This window comes from Balaenoptera ricei, chromosome 6 (assembly GCF_028023285.1).
Source record: "Balaenoptera ricei isolate mBalRic1 chromosome 6, mBalRic1.hap2, whole genome shotgun sequence".
NCBI classification, from domain to species: domain Eukaryota; kingdom Metazoa; phylum Chordata; class Mammalia; order Artiodactyla; family Balaenopteridae; genus Balaenoptera; species Balaenoptera ricei.
The window spans coordinates 116,644,821-116,666,949 of record NC_082644.1 but is presented as its reverse complement, the minus strand read 5'-3'; the positions used below and the strand labels follow the sequence as shown (position 1 = coordinate 116,666,949).

The following is a 22,129-nucleotide window of genomic DNA, read 5'->3' as shown; positions in this document are numbered from 1 at the left end:
TAAAACTCCTCATTCTGTTTCAGCGGTGCTTCAATAGCCTGAAGCACTTTCCAGAGAGGTTTTGCAGAATTTAAACACCCCCCTCGGGCACCCGACCACCAGATCAACTGAAACCTAGGGGACGGTGATGATAACATTTTCTGCCCCTCGTGACTTCAATCACCTAAAGCTTGGACGCGGTTGACCTCTGCCCCAATTCTATGCTGAATTCTCCTCTGCTCAAGCCCCTCTATGAATATGCATATATCCTCAGCTTAAAACTTCCCCAATTTTGCTGTTAACAGACACTGCTTTGGGAAAGATCCCCGGTGTTCGCCTTACTTGCTGCAAGGAATAAATTCTTCCTTCTCCCCATCTTTGGCTTCGTGTGTCTTTTGGCTCAAAACCCACCGAGAAGCGAACCCAGTTTTCAGGTAACAAGACTGACACTGCTGTCCCTCTGGGCAGGTCCAAGTTTGGAGTGGGCACCGGAGACTGATTTTTCCCTCTTCCCCACTTCCCCAGGGTGCCCCTGCAAGCAGGAGCAAGCCGTGTTGGCAAAACTAAAGGGATAAGATCCCTGCCTCTACCGAGGTCCCACCCCAAACCTGGGGAAGGGCGCCAAGGGGAGGGGAGGACACAACTGGGTGAGGATTTTGAAGCAAGGGATTCAAAGGGATCACAAGCCGTTGATGCTTTCTATCGAAGAGCTGGCTCTTTGGGGAAGTTCCTGTAATGAACAATGAAACCATTTGCCTGGGAGTCTCCTGGAAAAGTAAACTGATACTAAAAAAGGCAGCAGATCACTGTGCTGGTTTCCTACAGTTGCTGTAACAAATTAACACAAATTTAGTGGCATAAAACAACACACATCTGCTATCTCACAGTTCTGGAGGCCAGAAGTCCGAAATCAATTTCGGTGGGCTGAAGTCGAGGTATCCACAAGGCTGGTTCCGGGGGAGAACTTGTCTCCTTGTCTTGTCCAGCTCCTAGAGGCCACCTGCGTTTTCTGGTGCACCTTCCTTTCACCTTCAAGGCTAGCAGTGTAGCATCTTCTCTCCTCTCTGACCTCTGCTGTCTTCACATCTTTTCTCCCCCTAATTCTACCGCCTCTCTCTTAGGAGGACCCTTCTGATTCAACTGCATTCACAGAGAATCCAGGATAATCTCTCCATTTTAAGACCTTTACTTAGTCCTTGCAAAGGCCCTTTGCCATGTTCTGTAACATATTCACAGGCTCTGGAGATCGGGATGTAGACATCTTTTGGGGCGGGGGAGGAGCAGTATTCAGCAAAGTCACATCAGTGCAGGTCTGGCTGTGGCTCAAGTGTCCAGGCTGAATGTGGGGACAGATAGCTTGGTTCTCACACCCTGACCCTCAGGGCCGTGGCCACAGATCAGTGACTCTGCCACCTGTGGAGGTCCTGCCAGGCTCCTGGCTTTGTTGCACGTCCTGAAGACAGGCACTGCCAGACACCACCCGCCCCCCCTTGACAGATTGAGGAAACTGATTAGAAAGTGTTTAAGGATTTGTCAGGGAAGGGTGGGGCGGGGCCAGGGGCCCGATTGGGACCCCCCCCCCCCCCGGCTCTGCTTCTCCCAGCATCTGGGGGCAGAAGTTGCGGCTGCTGGGAGGTGGGCGGGTGCCGAACGCAGACAAGCCTCCCGCGCGCTCTCCCCGCCCCTCCCTGCACTCGGAGAAGGAGCCACGCGCCCGAGCTCGCAGCCGCTCGCCGTCTTTCCCGGAGCTGCCGCCGCTGCTGCCACCGCGGAGATGCCTCCCCCCGGCCTGGAGCTGATGAGCGGCCGGGTGCTCCCGGCCTTCCTGCTCTGCAGCACGCTGCTGGTCATCAAGATGTACGTGGTGGCCATCATCACGGGCCAAGTGAGGCTTCGGAAGAAGGTACGTGCCGCCCTCGGGGACCCCAGCCCCGCGTGCGCTCCCTTCTCCCGCCGCCGGGAAGGTTGGGGACGGGACCCTTGGCCCAGATGTTTTCGGGGCCAGAGTTTGAGCGAGCGGGCTCGGGACCAGGTGCCTCTCCCAAGCCCTTTGGGATGGCTTCTCTGCGGCCCTTGGTTTCAGCGGGGCCCGCACCTCCTTTTCCTGTTTTAAGAGCATTTACCATTTGCTGTGCCACCAGGTGAGTTCTCGGCACAGCAAGACTCCACGAGTCCCACTGAGCTCTGCCGGCGGCTCAGAGAGAAGCAGGTCCCAGAGGGTGGAGTGAGGCAGCATTCAGCCTCCGTCCGACCTGGCGGCTTCCCGCACCGGAGATCTGATGTTTGGGTGGGGTGGCAACCGGCAGAACAGGAGCCCAGAGAAACCTTTAAGTGGAAATTCCCAACTCGCCCGGCAAGGTCGCTCCCAAACCCACCGCAGCCTCCCGCCAGAGGCCAGGTCTCAGCCAGACTGCACTGAAATTCTCGGGGAGGAATTTCCCCCAGCGATCCGCCAATCCGAGTCCTGGAGCCAAAACAGCAATAAAGACGCCAAGATCTGGGCCGGTGGGGGCGGACGGGGGGTGGAGCAGGGGGGCGGGTGGACCGGTTCCAGGGCGGCCGCTAGCCCGCGGGGCAGCCAGAGCCAGGAAAACTGCAGCAGCAGTCCTGTTAGACATAGAGAAGCCCAGGGGTACCGCTGATTGTCCCCCCAGGTATTTCAGAGAGGAGTTGTTTCCAACCGTGCCCCTTTGTCCAGTTCCAAGGCAAGGCAAGGCAAGGCCGGCTCCCACATCGTGCCATGCCGGGGGGTGGACACTGGGGAGAGGAAAGTTGCTCGGCAGCAGGACTCAGCAGGTACGGGAAGGGCTGAAGGCAGGGCAGCTCCCCAGGTGAAAGAATTCCCAAAGCAGAGGCACACGGATCATGCTGACTTCTCCCTGCCCTGGCCCATCCTGGGATGCAAGATACAGGCACCAAGCGGGGACAGCCCCGTTCACCCACTGAGTCCTTCCATGGAGCATTTAATCCCCACCACCGCCCAGGGCGGGGGGTGGGAGTCGGGGTGGGGCGTATTCAGCTTGTCATCCAGTTGAGGAACCTGAACTCAGAGAGGAGACATCTCTTGTGAAGGCCACACAGCAGGGTTTGAACCCAGGTGCCGGTGCCCAGCTCCGGAGCCCACACCCTGCCATGGCGGGGATGGTGTTCTCACCAGGGCCGTGCAGGGCCCAGAGCGTTTCTTTGAATGTGAATTAGGGAAGGAAGAGGCAAACCTGTTGGGGTGCCTGTCTGCCGGGTCAGGAGGGAGTGGCAGAAGGAAACCTCCCCTTGGGCTGTCTCAGATTCTCCCTACACTACAAATTTCCCTCTCATTCAGTCAGTCAGGGAGGAGCTGGAGGAGCCACACCGTGGGAAGGTGATGGATGCCGGGCTCTGGGTCCTCCACCCATTAGCCTCGGGACCGTGGGCGAGTCTGAGAGCTTGACATCCTCGTTTGAGAACTGAGGATGGTCACAGCAGTGCCAGGAGACTACAGCGCCTGGCACGGAGCAAATGCCCCACCAATGTTAGTCTTCATTACTTATTAACAATTGGAATTAACATGACAGGCCATAGATCTCTTGGTGGGAGTGCATCCCGAGGCCTGACCCTGGCCCCAGCTAGAGGCAGCGCTTATGCTTCTGACGCTGGGGCTTTATCCCGTCTGCACTGCCGCTGGCTCCTGGCCAGGCCAACTTGTATTCGTGCTGTCTTCAGGGGTGAGCAAGTCCATGGACTGTGGCCACCCAAGACAGCTGCCCACTGAATGCCGAGCCCCTGTGAAAGGTGTCACAGGCCCACGGGCTCTGCAGGGCCATCAGAATTGGTGATTCCATGACTTAAGGGCCAGCAAAGAAGAATTCTGGGCGTTGGGGAATCCTGATCGTGACAGGCGTTGCATTCACCTCTGGGCTGAAGCAGGGGCAGACCCACCAGGCAGGACAAAAAAAACTCCAGCGCTTGGGGACAGATATCTCAAGGGCTCATGAATCAGAAGCAGCAGGATCTGCAATTTAGAAAACGTGCCTCAGAGATTCAGGTTTGCTGTGGGGTTGGTGGGGCTGGCTGGCTGGATGCCCGCAGGGAACAGTGGAGCAAGAGCCACGGGTGTGACCCTCAATGACCTGAGTGTGACCTCAAGTCCCTGTTCTGCACTGACAATTCACCGAGCGAGCGCCCTCCTGGCGCTGTGCTGGGGCGTCTCCACTTCTCTCCCTTGCTCTTCGTGTGGTAGATGCACCTCCTTTGATCTGGAATTCACAGATGAGGAAGCTGAGACCCAGGGAAGTTCAGAAACCTGCAGCTAGTCAGTGTGGAGCTGAGTTTCTCACCGGGACCTGTCAAGACCCTCTCATTGCTCTTAGTTCAAAGTTTAAATTCTTAGGGTCCTGCCTCCAGGACCCCTGCTGACCCCTGCAACTTTATCTTGGAACTCTGTCCCTTGCTGTCTATGCTCCAGCCATGCTGGTTTTTCATTCTTTATACATGCTCTTCTTCTGACCCCAGGGCCTTTGCACATGCTGTTCTGTTTGCTATTGCTATAACCCTCCCTTCTTCTGGTTAATGTTGATGCATCCTTCAAACCTCAGCTTTACAGTCACTGCCTCAGAGAAGCCTTCTCTGATCCCCAGCCTTGGTTGGGTCTCCTGTGAACATTCTCAAAGCAAACCCAGTCTTCTGTTTCTTAACACTCACCACCTGGTCTTCCCTGGTTCATTGGCAATTCCCTCATTACACTGTGAGTTTGCAAGAGCAGAGATAGGAGGGCCTTTTTCTTAGTCTTTTCAGGCTGCTGCTGTGTAACAAAATGCCAGAGACTGGGTGGCTTATCAGCAACAAAAATTTATTTCTCACAGTTCTGGAAGCTGGGAAGTCCAAGGTCAAGGAACTGGCAGATGTGGTGTCTGATGAGGGCCTACTTTCTGGTCCATAGATGGCTATCTTCTTGCTGTGTCCTCACATGGCAAAGGGGCAAGGCAGCTCTCTGGGGTCTCTTATAAGAGTGCTAATCTCATTCAAGAGAGCTCCACCCTTATGACCTAACTGCCTCCTTAAAGGCATCACACTGGGGGTTAGGCCTCAACATAGGAAATTTGCAGGGACACAAACATTTAGTCCATAGCAGTCTTGTTCACGCTGAGTCCCCGGCACTTCGCACACAGTAAGAGTTCATGGATGCTGGTGAATGGACACGTATGTGCCTGCATCGCCGCGGACCTAGTCACTGGGCCGTCGGTCTCATGAACAGTAATTCTCAGCTGATGTATTCCAGGCTTTTGCCAACCCTGAGGATGCTCAGAGACATGGAGGCCTCCAGTATTGCCGGAGTGACCCGGATGTGGAACGTTGTCTCAGGCAAGTACCACTGGCCCTCAGCCTGATCACGGCCTGTCCTTTCAGGCCGTCTTCTGAACACGGGGGCTTAAAGGATGCCCAGGGGGCCTAGGTCTTCTGCCTTCCAGATCCTCTTAGACTGTTTTCATTTATTCATTAATTTAATTTCTGGTTACTCGTGGAAAAGTAATATGTGCTCGTGGCTCAGGATGACAAAATTAGAAAAGGATATTCAGTGCAATTTCAGTCTCTCTCCCACCTCTGACCTGCAGGTCCTGCCCAGATCTGCTCACCAGGGGCCAGTGCTGTTACCCATGTCTTATGCATCTTCTCCGAGACACTTTTCCTGCATTTACAACACACGCGCTATGCTTTTTCCTTTTTACCCCCAAAGGATCACTCTTTACCCACTGATTTATATTGTCCTTTTTTCACATAACAGGAATTGTTTCATATCAGCCCATAGAGGGGCCTCGTTTATTACATCGGCACTGTAGTACTTACACCATTTCTCTATTAAATAGATGGTCTGTAGCTGATCCAACCACTTACCCTCCGATGGCATTTAGGCTGTTCTAAATCTTTCTGTGTTATGAACAGAGTGCATCAAAACTTCTTTCATTTTCCTTTGTGCGTCAGTGTGAGCAAAACTGCAGGTTGCAATCAAATGGTAAGAAATACTGTCAAATGGTACACAAATCTAGTCCCACAGCTGGTGTGTGAGATATGTCTCCGACCCTGCCAACTCTGTATCCACTTTTGGATGGATCCTTTCCAACATGATGGGTGAAAATGTACATCACATTTCAGTTTTACTTTGCATTTCTTTTTTTTTTTTGGCTGTGCTGTGCAGCTTATGGGATTTTAGTTCCCTGACCAGGGATCGAACTCAGGCCCTCAGCAGTGAGAGCACGGAGTCCAAACCACTGGACTGCCAGGGGATTCCCTACTTTGCATTTCTGAGTGAAGTTGAACATTTTTTCATATGCTTAGCATCCCCCAGTCAATCAAAAGCAATTTTTCTTATTATAAAACTCAGAACTATTCATTGCAAACAATTTGGTTAATATTGAAAATACATAGAGGAAAAAAGGGAAAACCACTCACAATTCTAGTCACTGTTAACATGTTCATCTATCTCCTCTTTGTCGTCTGTCTAAATATTTTTCATAACATTAGGTGTGCATTGTACACCCAACTGGGCGTTCTGATTTTTTTTCAGTTAATTATTTCATGAGCACTTTCCATGTCAGTAAATACTACTCGAAAAGTGATTCTTAAAAAGGGATGCAGAGGGAGTTCCCTGGCGGTGCAGTGGTTGGCGCTTTCACTGACGTGGCCCAGGTTCAATCAATCAATCAATCAATAAAAGGCTGTGTAAAATTCCATCAGAGACTAAATGTTAATTTCACGTAGCCAGTCTCAGTGGTGGGTATTTTGGCAGTTTCCTCTCTGCTGTTTTACACCAATGGGCTGGAGAACCAGGAGGAGGCACTCCCAGGGGATGGGGGTTGTCAGCAGGAGTGGGATGGGTGTGGGAAGGATGGGTAGCTGGACAGGAGTGAGACAGACACAAGCCCTCACCTAGTTCTTGACACATTCCCATGAATCACAGGCAGAAATGGGTGGGACCAAGTAGTATAAATAATAGAGATTCTTTTCTTTTTCTTGGCCATTGAAAATAACATGTACTTGTGGTTTTTAAAAATTACAGAAATGTGTAATGTAGAAAGTGAAATTCATTGCTATTTCATCCTTTCTAATGTAACTACAGTATATAGTCCTTCATACGAGGTCCATCCATCCATCCATCTATCCGTTCATTCAACATTTAACGAGCACTGACTATGTGCTAGCTACTGTGCTAAGCACTCGTTGTACTTTGGTGAACAAAAGCCTCACCCATGCATGAATCCATACTGGTGACCCTCATGCCATCTGGTTGGCATGACTCTCCTGGGCGGTGGAGAAGGATGTGATGAGTAGCAGGGGCAGCCGGTTGCCAAGCCAGCTCAGAGCAGCCACCCCGAGGAGTGTTTGGCTTCTCCCAAGGGGTGACAGGTCTGTGTAGCAAAACTTGTGTTACTTGTGGCACAGGAGTGGTTACATAGGGTCATGAACGCTTTATTTTTATTGGCTGCAGCCGTGCCAGGGAGAGACCGCACACCCATGTGGTGCCGCGATGTCTCCACCCACCCAATACAATTTTCATTTCTGAACAAAAGGACGCATCGTCTACAGTGCTGATACTCAAATAGCTGAAATTCAATTCAGCACTTTTTTTTTTTTTTTGACTGTACCACGTAACTTGTAGGATCTTAGTTCCCCAACCAGGGGTCAAACCTGGGCCCCCCCAGCAGTGAAAACACCCCAGTCTTAACCACTGGACCATCAGGGAATTCCCCAATTCAACACTTATCTTTTATTTTTTTAATTAATTAATTTATTTATTTATTTATTATCATTATTTTTTTTGGCTGTATTGGGTCCTCGTTGCTGCGTGCGGGCTTTCTCTAGTTGCAATGAGCGGGGACTACTCTTCGTTGCGGTGTGCGGGCTTCTCATTGCGGTGGCTTCTCTTGTTGCAGAGCACGGGCTCTAGGCGCACGGGCTCAGTAGTTATGGCGCGCGGGCTCAGTAGTTATCGTGCACGGGCTTAGTTGCTCCACAGCATGTGGGATCTTCCCAGACCAGGGCTCGAACCCATGTCCCCCGCATTGGCGGGTGGATTCTTAACCACTGTGCCACCAGGGAAGTCCCTGAATTTTATTTTATTTATTTTTTATACAGCAGGTTCTTATTAGTTATCCATTTTATACATATTAGTGTATATATGTCAATCTCAATCTCCCAATTCATCCCACCACCACCACCGACTCCTGCCGCTTTCCCCCCTTGGTGTCCATACATTTGTTCTCTACATCTGTGTCTCTATTTCTGCCCTGCCGACCGGTTCATCTGTACCATTTTTCTAGGTTCCACATATATGCGTTAATATACGATGTTTGTTTTTCTCTTTCTGACTTACTTCACTCTGTATGACAGTCTCTAGATCCATCCACGTCTCTACAAATGACCCAATTTCGTTCCTTTTTATGGCTGAGTAAGATTCCATTGTATTGTATATATGTACCACATTTTTTTTTTTTTAACAGATTATTATTTTTATTTTTTAATTTATTTATTTATTTAACAGATTATTATTTTTTAATTTATTTATTTATTTATTTTTGGCTGTGTTGGGTCTTCCTTTCTGCGCGAGGGCTTTCCCTAGTTGCGGCAAGCGGGGGCCACTCTTCATCGCGGTGCGCGGGCCTCTCACTATCGTGGCCTCTCTTGTTGCGGAGCACAGGCTCCAGACGCGCAGGCTCAGCAATCATGGCTCACAGGCCCAGTTGCTCCGCGGCATGTGGGATCTTCCCAGACCAGGGCTCGAACCCGTGTCCCCTGCATTGGCAGGCAGATTCCCAACCACTGCGCCACCAGGGAAGCCCATGTACCACATCTTCTTTATCCATTTGTCTGTCGATGGGCATTTAGGTTGCTTCCATGACCTGGCTATCGTAAATAGTGCCCAATTCAGCACTTTTTGAGCACCTCTTAGCTAATAATGTCTTATATTCATTTGGTGAGTGTTATTGGTGACCTTCCATGTACTGTTATTTACTGAGGCTTACTATACCAGACCTGGGGGTTCCTGGGGCCCCAGGGCTCCTCCTGCCTTTACATAACATCATGGAACCTCGAGGGTGCAGAGAATCACACATCCTGCCATCCGCTACCGGAGAACTGGCTGGAACCTGACAGGAGATGCCCTGGAAGCAAAAGTGAGTTAAATATTAGACTAGAGGTTTTAGTGCAACCAGGGCCGCCTTCTGCACAAACAGGAAAGCACTTTGGTCTCGGTTCTTGGAGCACAGATCTGCCTTGCAGATTAGCACAGGCTGGAGCCCAAATGTGAGCCCAGCTCTGGGAGAGGTCAGGAACCAGGTTTCAAGGAAAATGATGAAACCCAGGCACGTCCTTTTAGTCATACCTATTGAAGTCTCCCGGCAATGTATGTTTGGGCCACATTCTGAGTTTATGTGAATGCAACTTCAGTGGGGCCGGCGGGGGCTGTGTCTCTGAGTGGTCCTAAGGAAGGAAGACAAACACTTGACCCAAACTTTGGGATATTTCTGATTATTTGGAGTGTGGTGTGGAGACTTAATCTGAGTGAACTGGTTTGTCAGGAGATTGGGTCACAGAATCTCAGCCCTAGAAGTCCTTTAAGACCCCATCCAAACACATTATTTTGTGGATGGTGAACAGAGGTCCAGAGACAGAGACTTGCCCGAGGCCAGGGGTCGAACAAGCAACCTTGGGGAGGTGCGAGGCTGCTAGCCTCACACCATAAAATGTTTATTAATTTGGCCTGGGCGTCTGAGGGCGCTGGGAGTCTGGCAAAACCAAGAGCTGAAGTTAGCCCTAACAATCATGTCCAGGACAGGGCTGGTGGTGATGGTGACGACGACAAAGAAGATGGCAGCTAAATTGGGGCAAAGCTACTCAGTGCCAGGCAGTGTTCTAAGCACTTTATAGGAACCAACCCGCTCTGCCTCCCAGTAGGCTTCCAAGGGCGGCACTAGCATCTATAGAGGAAGAAGCAGGTTTGCCAAGGCCACATCGCTCGCGACGGCTAAGCTGCCATTGAGCCCAGGCCATCTGATGTGGGCTCTGCTCTCCTTTCAAGAACACAGTTTAACTCTATTTTATAACCTGCCTTTAAAACTAAGCAGGCTTCACCTCATATCAAACCTGAATTCAAGGAAATCACCTGTGCAGATGGAGAGCCTGGTGAGGGAAGAGGAGAGAGCTAGCCAGCAGCTGTCCCTGCCCAGGAGGCCTGGGGGGAACCGTAGGGCTCTCTCCGCACTCCTGTCACCTGATGCAGTAAAATGCAGCCGGTGTTGCAGTGTCTGTTGACGGGAGAGGCAGGCCTAATGCTGCAGGAAGCCATGCAAGTCCAGTCTAGCGGGAATTTGCTCTGAGTAGCTTTTACCTTAAAAAACTGGTTCTCAGTGGAATGACACATTTTGCCCAAGCATCTCTCTGGTACGTAACTCCCTCCATGTCTCTCGATTCAGATCCTGGGGTAGGGATGGGGGGGAGGAGAGGAATGAGTTTTCTTGGCATCATGCCTGTCCTCGGCACCACTTGTGGCTTCGTGGGGGCCCCATTGCGGTTTTCAATGTACTGGGGGTGGGGACTGGGCACCCCAGGGGCTGAGGGGCTTTCTCAGCTCCCAGCCACCTCTCCTCCCTCAAAGGTGACCTCTGAATCCTGTAGTCCCAGTGGCTGGAGCCTGGAGGTGGGGCTGCCCCTCCCATCTTTACTCCTCCTCTCTGCCTGGTGTCCCCCGACTTCTTTCCCTCACCTGTGCTTTGGGGTTTGGCCAACGATCCTCTTAACAGCTTTCTAAAAAGTGACTCACTCTTAGAATGTAAATACATACTTTAAGGAGAAGTATCTCATTGAATGGGTTTCACGTGCTAGTTATGCTTTTCCTGAAACTTTCTGAGAAATATACAACATGACAAAAATACTCCCAGCTGGCACCATCTCATATGAGTCAACCTGTGGGAGGAAGACCACATTCTAGGACACACTGACTTAACGTAAAATAGGTTTTCCAAGGTGTCTGTCTCATAGCATGTTAGGGGATGTTGGTGTACACAGATGTATCTCCATAGCATGGGGTGGTTTTAGAGCAACAGTTGCTGCCTCTTCCCCAGTAAGGTAAGGGACTTGCTCGATTGAGGAATTGAAATGGCCCCAGTCCTCAGGTTCCCCCTCTTCATCCCTGTAGCCAAGATCCGGCCAGGGCTTGCTTCTCTCACATGGGCATCCAGCAGTATTTCCCCCAGCTGGTGAGACCTGCCCTGCTGTAGACTTGCTTTCCCTGGGGCTGGGTCCCAAGGTCAAGCTTTGGGAATAAAGGAGAAGAAAGACTCATGTTGGCTCCAGGATATGGGGACAGAGACACCAACTGCTGTGTCCTGAGTTTGACCTAAGATCCAGGCCCTGCTGGGTTTACGGGAGCTTTTGTACACTCAGATTGAATTCCAGACCCCTTACCCTGCTTCATGAGGCCCCTCTCCCCCTCTTATCCTGTCTCACTCCCTCTTATGTGCCACACTCCAGCCACATGGGTCACTTTTCTGAGCCTCGAACACGCAATGCTCATTCCCACCTCAGGGCCTTTGCACATGCCCATCCTTCTCCCTGGAGAGTTCTTCCCCTGCACAGATGGCCCCTCATCATTCAGGCTTCAGTACAACGTCTCCTTCCCTGACTACACCCACCCTAGTCATGCCACAGAGACCCCTGCAGCCCTGGGTTGCTGAGTGCTCCTCCTCTCTGCCCTGCCCCATTCCCAGCATCCGCATACCCTGGCCCTCGCCTGAGGTCCTTGCAAGTGGCAGGGAAGGGGGAGACTCTGCGGCAGGTCCCCACACAGGGGCTGCTGCTGGGCTGGGCTTGGCCCGTTGGTACAGCGTTGGTGAAATGCACTCCAGCTGGAAGGCTTGGAGAAGGGGCTTCAGTTCTAGAAGCGTCCCCGTGCCTCACACATGTGGCCTGTCCTTGGGGGAGGTCGTGGCCCAGGCACTGCGTTCCTGTTTATTTGCGCCTCCAACATGCCATCTCTGGCTTTGGTCATTTGCTCAGTCTCTAATTTATGGGGCTTGACCTCCCCACCCTCCACAGAGGAAGCTGCCCATTAGCAGGAGTCATGGAAAATGTGAACCAACTCTTAGCAGAAGTGGATGAGTTTTCTTTGTTGGTCATTTTTTTATGGCAGGGTTATACACAGCCGCCCCTCCCCACCACCACCACATATACTCACACACCTGATTATTTTAAACAAAGAAAGAAGCAGGATAGCGCGGATGAAACAGAGCTTCGCTGCTGTCCGGCGATTGGCTGGCTCCAGTGAGTGCAAGTTCTTATTACCCCTGAGAGGAGGAAGGGTTTGCTTAGATTCAGGGGCAGAATAAGACAGAGCCAGGCGTGGATTTCAGATGCATGTTCTTAGCCCATCCCGCTGGGGAGGGCCCAGGAACCTGCATTTGGAAGGAGGACGGCCTCAGAAAAGCCCTGCCTTAGTGGTAAAGAGCACGGGCTGGGGAGTTTCCTGGTGGTCTAGTGGTTAGGATTTGGCGCTTTCACTACTGTGGCCGGGGTTCAATTCCTGGTCAGGGAACTGAGATCCCGCAAGCCGTGCGGCATGGCCAAAATTTAAAAAAATAAATAAAAGAGCAGGGGCTGGAGGCAGACCTAGGCTCCATCCCAGCTCTCACTCAACCCCACTGAGCCCCACTTTTCCTGCCTGGTGTCCAAGGCCAGAGGGGAAGATAGGGGAGACCATGGTGGGGGCTGCGTCTTGGCGAGCCCTGGGGTTGGTGAGAAAACCAACCAGCAGCCCTTTGTGGCTCCCGGTCTGCTAACAGGGCTTCACTTTCTGAGCTGCTCACAGGCACAAGCTTGGAGTCACCGTCGCCCCTGCCTCTGGGGTATCTCCTTGTCTTGGCCATGATGGACGTGAGTCTGGCAGCCCCGAGATGGTCCCCAGGGGTGTGGGGCCTTTCGGGGCGGAGGGTCTCAGCTTCCAGGACATTCTCAAAGCTGACTCCTGGCTGATTGCACCCCTTTGCCTTCCCAGAGCCCACCGGAATGACATGGAGACCATCTACCCCTTCCTGTTCCTGGGCTTCGTCTACTCCTTCTTGGGGCCTGACCCCTTCGTTGCCTGGATGCACTTCCTGGTCGTCTTCCTGGGCCGCATGGTGCACACCGTGGCCTACCTGGGGAAGCTGCGGGCGCCCACCCGCTCTCTGGCCTACACCCTGGCCCAGCTCCCCTGCGCCTCCATGGCCCTGCAGATTGTCTGGGAAGCAGCTCGCCACCTGTGACCAGCCACTGACACCTCCTCGGCCGCCAGACCCCTGGCCACGAGCCACCGGGAGACCAGGTGCCCGTCTGAGATTGTGATAGGCCCCGGGGCCTGGTTTCCTGGCAACCAGCTGGATTCCTGGGTGAAGCCACCGATTGGAACTGTTTAGAGACCGGTTGTCACGACTGATAGAAAATCCTTCCACTTAAAGAACAGAGCATGAAAAATATCCCTCCCTCTTCCTCCCCAAATCTGGGAAGGGCGAGCAGAGACTCAGTTCAGGTTTCTGAACCTAACGACCCTCTGAATCCAGGGCTGTAATAAATAAGGACTTCTCACCTCCACCCCAGAGATTCTGATTTAGCTGGTCTAGAGGGGAGCCTGGGCATCTGCATTTTTAGAAAGTTCCTGTGAGTCTCAGCAATGGCCGGGCCTGGGGCCCACTGCCGGTTCCCTCTAGGGGAGGGCCCAGGACCGGCAGGGTGGGAGTTTCTCTCACGGTGGGGGAAGGGTTGTGCTCCTCTGCGCCCTGTTGACACTTGCCTGTGCCACATTCCTTTGCTGGATCCTTCTCTCTTTGGCACAGGTGCCGATGGGAAGGGCCCACAGTAAGGTCGGCCTTCTCTTCCCGAGGCTTTAGTTGCTCTGAAGGGCTGTCATTCAAGGACAATGGGCTTTGAAGGACCAACTGCTAAAAGGAAATTTTGACTCCATCGGTATTTGCGAGGCTTGAAAACCACAAATGTGCACCCCTGCGGGGAATCATGTGTCTCTCCTGGACTCTTGCTCTAAGAGTGTGTGGCTTTAGTCATTAATGGAGTGTCTGACCAGCTTGGCCCCTTGGCTGCTGGATCCTGGCATCCACCACCGCTCAGGCTGGCTGGGGATCCGGCTCGCCAGACACTTTTGCGGGTCTGTGTCTGGGGAGAAACTGACAAGACACAGTCTCTGGCAAACACACAAACCCACCCAGACGAGGGCGCTGAATCATGCAGAAAGCAAGCAGGCTGCTGGGAGACACCCTCCCACCTCCTGCCGTGGGCCAGTAAGATGGTCAGTCAACCCCATTTTTACAGATGAGGAAACCGAGGCTCAAGGTGGAATCCCTGCAGCGTGGGATCAGCTCTGAACCCCGCCTGTCTGGCTCCCCAAAACTGCTCTAACCATTGTGCTGTCCTGCCTTTCCCCAAACCCCCTCGTCAGCACTGCCCCTTTCCTCCAGGATCTAGGGAAGCCCCCCTCACACCTGGGCACGGCCTCCTCTCACAGCTCTGCAGCCCCTGAGCTTCTGCCCCCGCGGACTGATGGGTCTGCCTGGTGGGGGCCTCACTGGGGACCCAGGGCTCCCCAGGCCTCACTAGAAATCCGAGTCGGCCCCCCTGCCCGGCCGTGCTAGGAGGTGGGATGGGTAACATTGCTCCCTGGTGGTGAGATGAGCCTCTGTTCTGGGGCTGCAGCTGCACATCTGGAAACAGAAAGCACACGTCCCTGTATTCAGTGCCCGCTGTTTGCTAAGTATCGGCTGAGCTTGGTGTTTACAATTTTTTTTCCACTTGATCCTCCATCCCAGGAAGGAGGTATTTCTGCTTTTTGATGAGGAAAGTAAGGCTCAGAAAGGCGCTGTAACTTGCCCGACATCCCTGAGCTGGGATGTGGTAAAAGAGGAACAGACCCAGTATGTGTGCTTGTATTTTAATATTTTCCCTTCTGGGGAAAGAGGGACTGAGAGGGCAAAGGACCCAGCTCAGACCTTGGTGAGGAGGGCATCCGATACCCACAGGGACCATGTGACCCTGGGACCAAGGGAGGTGGCAGCTCCTCGGAACTGCAGAGACAGCAGCCCCTTGTGCACTGGCCCATCATTCACTCCCTCCCCCATCCCCCGGGACCCCTCAGATGCTGAGCCGCAACAGGGTGGGGGGACGGCAGGACATCAGACAGTGGCAACTCCAAGTGCTCAGTGCCCTAATGGGGGGGTGGGCAGTGGGAGCACAGGGAGGGCCTCTAACCCCTGCTGGGGAGGGCTTCCTAGGGGAGGTGACAGATCGCCTGCCATGGGGGTAAGTCAGACCGGTTTTCGGGGGGTGTCCAATCAAGCTGAGGAAGGACGAGCAGAGCTCAGCCCCCTGGGGTCTTGTGCCTGGGAAGTGGAGGGGGGCGTGTGGGAGAGGGTGGGGGAAGGGGGGTGGGCGGAAAGGGGCTCATTCAAGGCCTTGGGGTCTTGCCGGGTGGGTTCAGAGCCAGGGTGAGGACGAGTGGGCAAGGGATTAGTGACCTGAGTCTGTGTCCTAAGAGGATTTCCGAGAAGGCCACGTGGAGGGCAGCATGGTGAGGTTGACAGCTGGGCAGTGGCTCTTGTTCCCCAGCTGACACGGACAGTGCCCAGCTGCCCAGCTGCCCCTCCAGGTTCTGGAGGGGCCGGGGAGAGGCAGGCCCAGCCTGCCGGCAGGGAGGGGCAGCCGGCAGGAGCCGGGCGATGTTTCCAGGGTAGACCTGGAACCCTCCAGGATGGGGAAGGGCTGGGGCGGCTTCCCGGAGCAGCTGCGCCTGTGGCTGAACACCCAGGCCCAAGGAAGCCAGCGCCCCTTTCTTGGGCAGCGGCAAAGTGAGCACAGCAGGTGAGACGATGCCGGTGGGCTGGCCTGGCCTGAAGCCCCACCCCCACCCCGCCCCAGGCCATCCTGGGCACCAGTGAGTTGACCTCAGGCACCAGTGAATTCCTCTGACTTCGCCTGGATCGCACCCCATCCAGATGCGGGCCCCCTCTTGGGCTGCCTCCTCCTGACCCTGGGCTGGGGGTGGTGCGAAGTGTGGGCAGTGCTGGGGGGCAGGGCAGTGCTGAGCAGCGGCCTGGGGGCCCCGGAACCACAGCCCTGGGGGCAGGCAAGGACTCTGGGGCCCAGCCCAGGCCTGGGAGACCGGAGCTGCCCCTGACTGGGGCCTGGTGGCTGGGGGCATCTTCTCCTGGGCTCTGAGTGAGCAGGAAAGCCCAGAGCCAGCCTGAGGTGTCATGCACACCCCAGGGTCAGGGCCCTGGTCTGCGAGTTAGGGGCCCTCTCCTCAAAATGTTGCCAATTTGGTCTAAGGCTACAGAACCTTTCACCCCTACCCGAGTGCACACACTTCTTTTTTTTAATAAATTTTATTTATTTATGGCTGCGTTGGGTCTTCGTTGCTGCGCGTGGGCTTTCTCTAGTTGCGGCGAGTGGGAGCTATTCTTTGTTGTCGTGCGCTGGCTTCTCATTGCGGTGCCGTCTCTTATTGCAGAGCACGGGCTCTAGGCACCTGGGCCTCAGTAGCTGTGGCACGTGGGCTCAGTAGTTGTGGTTCGCGGGCTCTAGAGCGCAAGCTCAGTAGTTGTGGTTCGCCGGCTTAGTTGCTCCGCAGCATGTGGGATCTTCCCGGATCAGGGCTCGAACCCCTGTCCACTGCATTGGCAGGCGGATTCTTAACCACTGCGCCACCAGGGAAGTCCTGAGTACACACACACTTCTAAGGAGGAAGCCCAAGACAGGTGATGGCTGGTATGCCCTATCCACCTGGGCTCTCCAGTCTCCTATGAGGGCCCCTCTGGGGAACCACTGGGGCTCCCTCGTTTAATGGATTCCTTGGCTCCAGGCTTCCGAGAGCCTCCCTGGTACGTGACAGAGTTGGAGGAAGAGGCAAAGATGAGAGGACAAAGGAGCCTGGTTTTCAGTCCTGGAAGCAGGGACAGAACCTGGGGACCCCCTTAATTCCCACAGAATTAAGGGCTCCTGGGGTTTCTGTGTGTGTCCCTGGGAGGCCATTGGCCTCAGGAATGGGCTTCCGGGCTGGCTAGGGCGGAAAGACGGACCCCTTCTTATTCCAGGTGGGCTGGGCCTTGGGCAGTCACAGAAGAGGGGTGTCTGTCCGGGTGGCTGGGAACCCAGGCAGGATTCCCTGGAGCGGCATCCTTTGAGTTGGAAGCGGAAAGGTCGATGAGATTTTCAACTGTCAATTACAGGCACTCACAAGTAGTGGTCACTATCAAAGGTTTAGAAACTACAGAAAAGCTCAAAGAAGAAAATAAAAACTTCCTGTATTCTCACCACGCAGTTGTTGCCCTGGTCACGCTCCGGGTCACTGCAACAGCTCCCAACTGGATACCTGCATCCACCATCCACCCTTGGCCCCCACCGTCCACTCCCCACCCAGGGCCAGAGGCTTCTGTGTACCAGTCCTCCGGTGGCTTCCCCCTTCCCAGAGGAGGCTGGCAAGGCCCCGCGCCATCTTCCCGCACCATCTTCCTGCCACCTTCTTCATTGTCCATCTCTCCCTCTAGAATGTGCACTCCAGGGGGACGGGGATTTGGGTCTGTGTTATTCCTTGCCGTGCCTGTGTCCCCAGGTCTTGGAAGAGCATCTGGCTTCTAAGGCGTTTCTATTAAGTGAATGAATGATGTGTAAAATGAATGTGTGTGTGTGTGTGTGTGTGTGTGTGTACACATAGTGTAGAGATAGGGATTCCGAACTGTTTCTATCCAGGATGGAATTCCACAACAAAAAATATGGATCGAGGGTTTTTGGCTTGGGGGAGATGTCGTCGGTGTGTCACAGACGTGGGTGGCATCTGTGCTCAGGGGCTCACAGCCCGGCCTTTTTATCATCACTTGAGATTTTCCCTAACAATACATCTGCACTTCCTCCCAGGGCTTTCGATGGTCAATATTATGAATTTTAACAGCTCCCTGGCACTCCATCATCCCGGATACCCTCATCATTTATTTAATCTGCCCTTATTGTTGGATAATTAATTTTCCGGGCTGCATCAGCATAAGCAATGCTTTCATGGGCACCTTTGTACATAAATCTCAGTGCAGATCTATTATTTTCAGGTACGTTACTAGAAGTAAAATTACTGGGCCAAGAGGCATGCCTGTTTTTAAGACTTGTGGTATATACTGTTCTCCAAAAAGATGGTTCCAATTTGGATAGAGTTCTAAAAAGTTTTGTCAAATTTTAGAACCCAAGTAGGGAAATTTACAAGTGTGTATATAAAGAATAGAGACCACCCACAATCCCACGTTCCTGAGAAAACAACTGCTCACGCTATGGTTTATGACTTTCCAGATTTTTAAACTATGCATATTAAATACACATACAAATTATATGCAATATACATAATATGTATATATCTATGCATATTAAATATATAATATTTATATTTTATATATTACCTCCCCTCCCTGGAGATCCTGCCGTGTGGCCACCCATGAGACAGTGGTCGCTTCTCTTGGTATCTGTGCCTGCCAAGAACATGTTGAGTAGCTTCACTTTTTAAAGTTTGAATTATGAAAATAATAGGGTTTTTCTTTTCATTCTCCAAATATAAAATTACAACATTGAATTATTCTTTTTCAAACGACACACATCTCCCCAGACATGCCAATGCATCTTCTGTCTAGAATTTAACTTGCTTTTTAAAAAAAGCTGACACTACATTGTAACCCTCTGGGGAATACATTTTCACTGGCAGAGCGGGGCTGGGTGGGCAGGATGTTGCTGCAGGGGGACAGTAGGAGGAGGGGACTGAGTTGTCAGGATTGTCTGAATTATCTGGAGTAGGGGACAAGGCGGGTTTAAGGAGAGCAGGGCTGGATGCTGGGACCTCAAACACCTGGCCTGGGTGATGGTACTTTGTTGGGAGGGCCTTGGGGAGCCCCAGAAGGCTTTAGGCAGGAGAGGGACATGATCAAGGCTGTGTTTTTTGTTTGTTTTTTTATTTATTTATTTATTTATTTATTTATTTATTTATTTATTTTTAAAATTATTTATTTATTTATTTATTTATGGCTGTGTTGGGTCTTCGTTTCTGTGCGAGGGCTTTCTCTAGTTGTGGCAAGTGGGGGCCACTCTTCATCGCGGTGCGCGGGCCTCTCACTATCGCGGCCTGTTTTGTTGCGGAGCACAGGCTCCAGACGCGCAGGCTCAGTAATTGTGGCTCACGGGCCCAGTTGCTCCGCGGCATGTGGGATCTTCCCAGACCAGGGCTCGAACCCATGTCCCCTGCATTGGCAGGCAGATTCTCAACCACTGCGCCACCGGGGAAGCCCCTTTATTTATTTTTATTTTTGGCTGCCTTGGGTCTTCGTTGCTGCACATGGGCTTTCTCTAGTTGTGGCGAGAGGGGACTGCTCTTCATTGCGGTGCGCAGGCTTCTCATTGCAGTGGCTTTTCTTGTTGCACAGCACGGGCTCTAGGCACATGGGCTTCAGTAGCTGTGGCACAGAGGCTCAGTAGTTGTGGCACACTGGCTTAGTTGCTCCGCGGCGTGTGGGATCTTCCCAGACCAGGGCTCGAACCTGTGTTCCCTGCATTGACAGGCAGATTCTTAACCACTGCGCCACCATGGAAGTCCCAAAGCTGTGTTTTAGGGCAATTAATCTGTCGGCTTATGCAGAATGGCCTGGAAAGTGATAAGATGGTAGATAATTTGAGCAGAGGCGTCAAGTCTCCTCTGTCGTGGGTCCGGGGGTTCTTTGGGTGTGCTGTGGGCAGAGGGAGGCCAAACTCAAGAGGACTTCCAAGCTCCATCTCCATCTGCATTGGTTTTCTACACTGGGTAACAAGTTGCCACAAACGTAGCAGCTGAAAACAACATCCAGGGAATTCCCTGGTGGTCCAGTGGTTAGGACTCTGTGCTTCCACAGCAGGGGGCATGGGTTCCATCCCTTGTTTCCTGGTCAGGGAACTAAGATCCTGCAAGCTGCACAGTGCAGCCAAAAAAGAAAAAAAGAAAGAGAGAAAACAACACCCATTTATGGTCTTATAGTTTCTATAGGTCAGGAGTCTGGGCACAGCTTAACTGGGTTCTCTGCTCAGGGTCTCACAGGCTGCAGTCAAGGAGTCCTCAGCTGATGTCTCATCTGGAGCTCAGTATCCTATTCTGAGCTCATTCAGATTGCAGACAGGATTGGGTTCCTTGTGGTGGTAAGAATGAGGCTCCTGGCTGCTGGGGGCCACCTCCTCCACAGGCAGGTCACAGCACAGCTGTTTGTTTCTCAAGGCTGATGGGAACACATATCTCTGCTCTGAATCTCTTCTTTCAGGGAAGACCTGGACTCTCTTTTAAAGGGTTCACCTGGTTAGGTTAGGCCCACCAAGGATAATCTCTCTTTGGATTAGTCAAAGTCAACTGATTAGGGACCTTAATCACATCTGCTAAATCCCTTCATCTTCACCATATTCTATTGGTTAGAAGCAAGTCAGAGGTTCCACCCTTACCCAAGGAGAGGGGATTACAAAGTGTGTGTCTCCCTGGGGTGGGAATCATGGGACCATCTTAGAATTATGTCACCCACACCACTTTATCAAGTGCACCTTCCAGTTTCAAGGTGCCCACTCCTGACCCCACATATCCCAAGCTCGATCCATTCCCACTTGTTCTAAGATGTGAACTAAGAGCTTAAGAAGTTCTCGAACACGCTCTTTCCAGCCCTTGCAATAGAGAAGGGAATTCCTGATGACCACAAAGCTTCAAGACCTGAAGGACTAATGGTGGGATAACAGGAGCAGAGAGGAGAGCTTTGGATGGGGGCCACTCACTTACCAATAGGTATGGAAAAGACAAGTCCAGCTCTGACTGGGGCACCAAGGGGGACATAAAAGGGAAGAAAGCACATTTTTTTTCATTTCAAAGAGCTTCTCATGTAGTTGAGATGATCACATTGGCCTGCTTGTTCTGTTTCCCTATGAGGTTATTAGTATCATTACAGAAAACATAGAGACAAGTGGATTGTGAGCCATTATCAAATTTAAAGTATTTACAACTTGGTTTGGGTCTTCCCAGATTTTTTACACTGCATCTATGAAAACGTATGATAAACATCTCGGCACACGTTGCTTCCACCACCACCCCCCCCCACCCCATTTTGGATTATTTTTTGAAGTGGGGCTTAGAGGTAGAATTACTGGGTGGAAAGCATGCAAACATTTTCGTGGCTGTTGGTACATTTTCCAAAAGGCTTGTGCTGATGTTTATGCTGTGACCCCTGCTGGTGATTTGGGATTTGCTTGTTTCTTTGTCTTTGGATCAGGAGCCTGCGGCCATCTCTGGTGATCTGTGTGGGAGAGGGCCCTTGTTCTCCCAGCTCTGTGCCTGGCGGGGACCCCACAGCGCCCTCCAGTGGCAGGCAGCAGAGGTGCAGGAGCTTTGGTCCCCAGCTGGTGCCCAAGGAGTGTGGGCTTGGAAGGGACAAGGGAAGAGCCAGGTTCTCTGAGGAAGGAATGTGCAATTTCACCCCAGAACAGGGAGTATTTTGACTTCCTTAAACTCCACCCCTTGCTCTGTGTTTTTCCACCGTAAACACCACAGCGCTCATTTATGGAGGGTAAATCTGCCAACAACCCTGTGAGGTGGCTTCTGTTATCACCCCATGTTACAGAGGAGGAAACTGAGGCCCGGAGAAGTGCCTTGCCCAAGGTAAAGCTCTGGTCTTAATTTCTCAGGTTTTGGGTTTTGCAAGAGCCAGACTGCCTTTCCTTCAATTTCTCTCGACCCAAGTTTCTTATTTCAAACAAAAAAAAAAAACAGAAGCAGATACATTCAATGCCCTGTCCCAAGCTTGCTTGGCCAAAAGGGGAAAGGGAATCAGAGGGAGAAGGATTCCAAGTTCTCCCAGCCCGGGACGGGGCCTCGGGTACCTTGTCCTCACGGAAAATTATATCCCGGGATGGGTGCCCAGGAAGCTGCCCACACGGCCCTGCAATTAGGGCTACAATAGCGACAGCAATGTTGGAATATATTTTCTTTCACAAGGAGGGCCGCTGTGGCCCCTCCCTCAGCTCCCCAGAGCAGCATGTGTAAACGATTAGGCCGGTCTGTTTTCTCTTGAGCGCTTGAGAGGAAGTGACATTGACATCCTTGTGGCCCCATGGCGGG

At 52.4% G+C, this 22,129-nt stretch overlaps 1 protein-coding gene across 1 annotated transcript; it reads left to right on the top strand.

The window, feature by feature from the left end:
- The first annotated feature begins 1,561 nt into the window (after window positions 1-1,561).
- PTGES (prostaglandin E synthase) lies at window positions 1,562-13,572 on the top strand. The gene is made up of 3 exons (XM_059925814.1): window positions 1,562-1,882; window positions 5,234-5,316; window positions 12,998-13,572. The coding sequence occupies exons 1-3, from the start codon at window positions 1,754-1,756 to the stop codon at window positions 13,245-13,247; spliced, it is 462 nt and encodes a 153-aa protein (XP_059781797.1). The 5' UTR covers window positions 1,562-1,753; the 3' UTR covers window positions 13,248-13,572.
- Window positions 13,573-22,129: the final 8,557 nt, after the last annotated feature.